General features: G+C 33.2%; 1 protein-coding gene across 1 annotated transcript; it reads right to left on the bottom strand.

The window, feature by feature from the left end:
* Positions 1–3113: 3113 nt before the first annotated feature.
* On the bottom strand, positions 3114–6328 carry LOC107842705 (probable inactive patatin-like protein 9). The gene is made up of 2 exons (XM_016686661.2): positions 5189–6328; positions 3114–4302 (listed from the first exon to the last, which is right to left on the bottom strand). Exons 1-2 carry the CDS (start codon positions 6116–6118, stop codon positions 4081–4083), a joined length of 1152 nt encoding a protein of 383 aa, XP_016542147.2. The 5' UTR covers positions 6119–6328; the 3' UTR covers positions 3114–4080.
* Between the last annotated feature and the right edge of the window lie 31 nt (positions 6329–6359).

Below are 6359 nucleotides of genomic sequence, written 5' to 3'. Positions count from 1 at the left end.
CCTCTTATCATATAATTTAGGATTCCTTAACTAAATATTATAAAAATAATAATATAATATTTTAAGAAAAATAGGTGAAAAAATAATTTTATCTATTGTAAAATATTTTAATGAAGGGCAAAAAATTCAAATCACTTTTCTAAAGGTTTACATTTTTAATATATTATAGATGTTATAGTTTGTATTTATACTTGTATTTTATAGTTTGAACTTATATTTGTATGTTATAGTTCACATTTGTATTTGTATTTTATAGTTTGCACTTGTATTTGTGTTTGCTAGTTCGAATCATTATTTATATTTTATACATTTCACACTTCTATTTTAAAGAATTTTTTTGTATCTGTATTTTATAATTGACTGGACATTGTATTTATATTTTGTATTATTTTTATCGCTACACTTGTATTTATATTGTAAGTTGACCGCATATTGTATTGTTATTTGTAATTAATTTGTTTGTATTTGAATTTGTAGTTGACAAGATCATTTGTATTTAAAACAATTGTAAAAAAAAATTTATTTTTTCTACAAACATTTGTATTTATAAAATGATAAATTATACCAATACAAATCTTACATTTGCATCGAATGATACACGTTTATACAACTTGAACAATACACATACAAAATAATATTTGCTTATATACAAATACAAATGATAAATTTGAAATACAAAGACTAACGATATATTTGCATTGAATAATACATTGCATATTTATAGATTAGAGGTGTGGAGACAAACTCTTGAGTCTAAAGGGTTCAGGTTGAGTAGGAGCAAGACAGAGTATTTGGAATTCAAGTTTAATGACGTGAGGCTGGAGAATGAGGTGGTAGTGAAGTTGGAATCACAGGTGGTATGTAAGAGGGATAGTTTCAAGTATCTCGGGTCCGTGATTCAGGGTAACGGTGAGATTGACGAGGATGTATCGCACTGTATTGGGGCGGGATGGATGAAGTGGAAGCTCGCTTCGGGGGTGTTGTGTGATAAGAAGGTGCCGCCCAAACTTAAAGGCAAATTCTACAGAGTGACAGTCCGTCCGGCCATATTGTATGGAGCGGAGTGTTGGCCAGTTAAGAATTTTCACATTAAAAAAATGAAGGTGGCGGAAATGCGGATGTTGTGTTGGATGTGTGAGCTGACTAGGGGGGATAGAGTTCGGAATGAGACTATCAGGGAGAAGGTTAGTGTGACTCCAGTGGAGAAAAAAATGCGGGAAGTTTGATTGAGATGGTTCGGACACGTGATGAGGAGGGCCATGGATGCCCCGGTTCGTAGGTGTGAGAGGCTAGCTTTGAATGGTTTTAGACGGGGTAGGGGTAGGCCGAAGAAGTACTGGGGAGAGGTGATTAGGCGGGACATAGAGCAGTTACAGCTCACTGAGGACATGACTCTAGATAGGAAGATCTGGAAGACGCAAATTAGAGCAGAAGGCTAGGGTCAGTTTAGGTCGCTAGTGTAGGAAATTACTTGGTGAGGGTATTATTCTTGTTATGATACCTTGTTTCATGCTTTATTACGAATCTGTTAACTTTTCTCTGTTTACTATTACTTGTGGGTGTCGTATTTATGTTATGTCATCTTGTTCCATGCTTTACTATGAATTTGTTTAGTATTCTGTGTCTCGAGTCGGAGGTCTATCGGAAACAATCTTTCTACTTCTTTAGAGGTAGAGGTATGGACTGCGTACATCTTACCCTCCCCAGACCTCACTATGTGGGCATACACTAGGTTTGTTGTTGTTGTTGTTGTTGTATATTTATAGATTTAAGAACCAAACAAATACAATTAATTCATATACTTTTTTGTATACAAATGATAAATTATACATATTCACGGCTAAATTATTCAACTACAAATAATAAATTTATTAAAAATATATAGTATTATACAAATAAATATAAAATACAACAACAACAATAAAAAATGAGAGAAAAATACAAAAAAGAAAAAAGGAAAAGGAAAAGGAAAAAGAAAAAGAAAAAAATAGAAAAAAAAAGAAAAAAGGAAAAGGAAAAAGAAAAAGAAAAAAATAGAAAAGGAAAAAACGTAAAAGAAAAAAATGAAAAAAGAAAAAAGGAAGAGAAAATGAAAAAAAGGAAAACAAATAATGATGAAAACAAGGAGAGTAATAAAAAATAGAGAACGAGAGAAAATAAATGTCTTGCTTTTAAGAAAGCGGAGCGGGGCCAATTTCTCGTACTTGCTCAGTGTGCCCCCTTTCTTCGAGTGCCCCGCCTGGTTCACTGAGTTGTTGGCTTATCAAGCACTTGCCCGCTGCTCCTGCTACCCGCTTGGCGAGCGGAACACTCGTTATCTTGACTTTGAGAAGCTATGGATTGTAATTATGGATAATCAATAGGCAAGAGGGGTTATGAATTGTAATTAATTAAAATTTAGGTTAAATAGAGTGATTAGGAGTCTATATTTGCTAAGTTATGTAGTTATTCCTTAAAAATTTTAACTCCGATTGGATGAAATTAATAGGGTATTTCTCTAAAAATAAAAAAAAACTAGGGTTATTTCTAACAATAAATAAAATTGAAATTTGTAGTTGGAAAAAAGTGAAAATAAGGTTCCGTTTGACCATGAAATAATAATTCTCCGGAGTCAAAATTGGAATTGACTTTGTGTTTAACCATGAATGTAAATTGAAGTTGTTTTTGAAATTTTGTGAGAGAAATAGGAATAAGAAAAGTGAAAACACGTAAAACTTATTTTTACTTTTTGAAAAATAATTTTAAGTGAAATAATTTTTATGATCAAACACCACTATTTTACACTTTTTTCACTAAAATGCAATAATTTTTCGAAAAAAGTAAAAAAAATTTCATGACCAAATGCTTACTAAGTAAAATTTATTTTTGCTTTTTTAAAAATAATATGAAATTCTCTTGATCAAACACTCAAATTTTCATTAAAATAAAATAATTTTTTTAAAAAAATAAAAAAATTTATGGCCAAAGAGGCACTTAGCGCCGCATACAATATTTGGTAAAATTTAAATGGTACAAACGCCTACTCTTCCACTAGGCATTATTAATAACAAGTTTAGCTTTCTCCTTACTCTGCTAGATTTCAGGCAATCAAACAGCCGAAAGAAATTGCGAAATTTAAAACAAAGTCATTTAGTTCCAAAACATTAGATCTAAACATATATTGATTGGTACTACTAGTAGTACTAGTACAAATACTATTAAACAGACTATTATTTAACTCCAGCATTGAGACGGTTAAAAAGTCATAAACCGAAAAAAAGTATTAGTAGTACAAAATGGACAGAAAGTAAAAGCTAAGGGTGTGTTTGGTAGGTAGGAAAATATTATGTTCGGTTGGTCGATGAAAAATATTTTTTGAAAAATATTTTCTAGTAGTTGATTGGAAATGAAAAAATATTTTTTTTAAAATATATTTTACTGTTTAGTTAAAGTATAAAAATATATTTTATAATCTTTTTTTAAAAAAATTAAATCCTTTTCTGGAAAAGGGATTGGTAGGCAAGTGGGTGGTCGTGTCAGAATAGGCAGCAAGGGTGGGGTAAGAAAGAATTTTAAATTTAAAAAAAAAAAAGATTAAAAAAATTGGCCTGGGGGAAGGTGGTTGGTTGGAGTTGGGGGATAGGGTAGGGGAGTGAGGGGAAGAAAAAAATTGAAAATTTTTTAAAAATAAATTTATTTATTTTTTTTTAGGTTGGGGGTGGGGTGGGAGAGGGGGTGGTAAGAGGGGGAGGGAGGGTAGGGGTGTGGAGTAAGAGAAATTTAAAATTTTTAATAAAATATAGATATTATTTTTGAAAGAAGGGCCGATAAGAGTAGGGGTGGGATGAAAATAGGGGATAGATTGAGAAAAAAATTTGAAATATTTTTTAAAATAATTAAATTTTGAGTGGGTGAGGGTGGGGGTAAGGGTAGGAGGTGGGCAGGGTGAGGGTAGGGATGGTGTCAGGTGATAGAGTTTTAGAGGCTGAATAGTTAATTTTGAAAATTGTACGAACATTTTAATTTTAAATTAAGGTTGAAAGAGTTTTTTGCAAAATATTTTTTTTACTTTTATGAAACACCCCCTAAAGGAAAATTGACTTAACGTCCGTTTCTAAGAGGACTAACGGCAGCATCTTTGCATGGACTTGGTGGCGCACTAGTTCTTCCAGTAGCAACAAGACGTTGCACCAAACTGCCGATTCTTTGTCCGTTAGTCTCCGTTAGTAACCGCTTACCGCCAAATGGCAATGACTCCACTCCCCTTTCTCTCAACGTTTCCTCAATTCCCGGTCCCACTCCTCCACTTGCATAACCGGTCGCCTGTTGATAAATACAAGTCCCGTTAACAGCGCTGACAACGTCAAGCTTTTCAATCTCTTATTTTCTTCATTGAAAGAAAGTCTTCATGAATTTGGACCGACAATTTGAGCATACAAATTTCCCATTTGATATGAAATTTTTTTACAAATTGTATCATCTCAATTACAATTTATTAGCCACGGGACTTTGAGAGTCAAATAACCTTAAATTTGATTCAGATTTTAGATATTTTCAATTTTTTTAAAAAAATTATATATTTAAAAATTATATAAAAAAATAGTATAAATCATAATAATTGATAATTTTAAATATTTAAACAAATATAAAAAATATTATTACTCCCTTCATTGCTAAAAAATATACTCCCTCCATTTCATAATAAATGAATTGTTGGAGTTTGATACACAAATTAAGAAAAAAACATTAAAACATAAATTTAACACAACTTTTTATTTTTATTTCAAAAAAAAACCCAATCTTCTAATATTGTTTTAAAAGTTAATTGATTGTCAAATAATAAGGATAAATTTTAAAAAAAATTCAAGGATTCACTTAGTTTGAAACATCAATAAATACCCCAATAATTTATTAATTTACTTATTCCGAATTTATTTATTTCGAAACGGAGGGAGTATTTTCTAACTTACTTTAATAAATATCTTTTTAAAAAAAATTTAGTGATTTATTTTTTGTTATGAAAAGCTAAAACATTACTCATCAGAAATAACTTTCAATATCTTAGAATACTTAACTTTTAATTTGCAAAAATTAAATTAGTCTCAATTAATTTAGGTTTAAAAGTTAGCCAAATCAACTCAAAACAAAATATGTGTCCCTCCCGGGACATCCGATTAAAAAAAAATATATGTCAAGCAAATTGAAATACCTGAACTCTAACGTAGTCTTTGGGGTTCCAGCAGAAGGCGTTACCGAGCATCTGGTCAACAGTTTCAGAAACACCGTCGAAGACAATTCCGACCACGGATAACGGAGACCAATAGCCATCATTTCGCAGTTTCACGTTTGTCGGTGAGCTTAACGGTCCGTTACCTAGAGATAAAATCAACAGGTCATCGACGCCGTTAACGGAAGGAAAATCCCGTTTATTATGCAAAACATGAGTAACGGCTGCAGCAGTGGGGTTATTCATAACTAAACCGCCGTCAACGGCGAGGCACGAGGTTTTTCCGTCAACGGACTTGAGATTAAACGGCTTAAACATCGACGGATTCGATGACGTGGCACGACATACTTTCCAGAGATCAAAATCGAAACTGAGTGACTCAATAGCATCAGCTCTCGAGAAGACGAACGGCGCAGAACTGTTAAGGTCAAAGCACGGAACAAGCAGAGGCTTACACGTGTCCCTTAACGTCAAAACTTTTCCGTCTTCTCTCCTAAACACTTCCTTCAATACCTTATCCATACTCTTCCCGGAAAACCTCTTTTTCCGACGGAGAAAGCCGACGTTCTTCGCTTTAAAAAGCCGGCACTGATTCTCCGTTACGAACTTCACGGCATCCTTTGCCGTGAATAAAGGACGCCCATCTCCTCCATACACAACAAGCATTGCTGCGTAAATAGCACCTATACCAGTACCGACGATAATGTCGAACAAATCTGAAATTCTTACGTGAGGATCACCAGTTTTAGCACCGATCTGGTTTTCTAAATGGATCAATGCAGCACCGGAAACAATGCCGGTAGTTCCACCACCATCAATACTGAGAACACGAGTTTTCTTCCCTTCGTAGTGATACAACCATTTCTGCTCCAACTTCGAGAAAATCTCCAGCGATATCTTACTGAACTCCATCAATTTCAGATCGATGCAGGAAATAGTCACAGTTTTTGTTGTTTATAGTACTGATGGAAAAAACGTGAAAGAGGAAAATGTTAGCATTTATGATGAGAAAATGTTGTCTGTACCCTTTTTTTTCTTTTCTTTTATGTACTAATTCTTTTCTTTTGTCACTGACACAAATATAATTTGTCCAGTATGTACCCTCCCTCACACCGTAAGGGTGTTAAGTGGGCCAAATCGGGTGAATTCGGAA

This window comes from Capsicum annuum, chromosome 9, assembly GCF_002878395.1.
Source record: "Capsicum annuum cultivar UCD-10X-F1 chromosome 9, UCD10Xv1.1, whole genome shotgun sequence".
NCBI lineage: Eukaryota > Viridiplantae > Streptophyta > Magnoliopsida > Solanales > Solanaceae > Capsicum > Capsicum annuum.
The sequence above is the reverse complement of the archived record's forward strand: the minus strand, read 5'-3'. Positions and strand labels throughout refer to the sequence as shown.

Coding starts and splice junctions, on each gene's coding strand:
- LOC107842705 (XM_016686661.2), bottom strand. CDS start 6,118: ATGGAGTTCAGTAAGATATCGCTGGAGATTTTCTCGAAGTTGGAGCAG. Junction 4,303..5,188: donor AAGACTACGTTAGAGTTCAG/GTATTTCAATTT, acceptor ATTTATCAACAG/GCGACCGGTTATGCAAGTGG.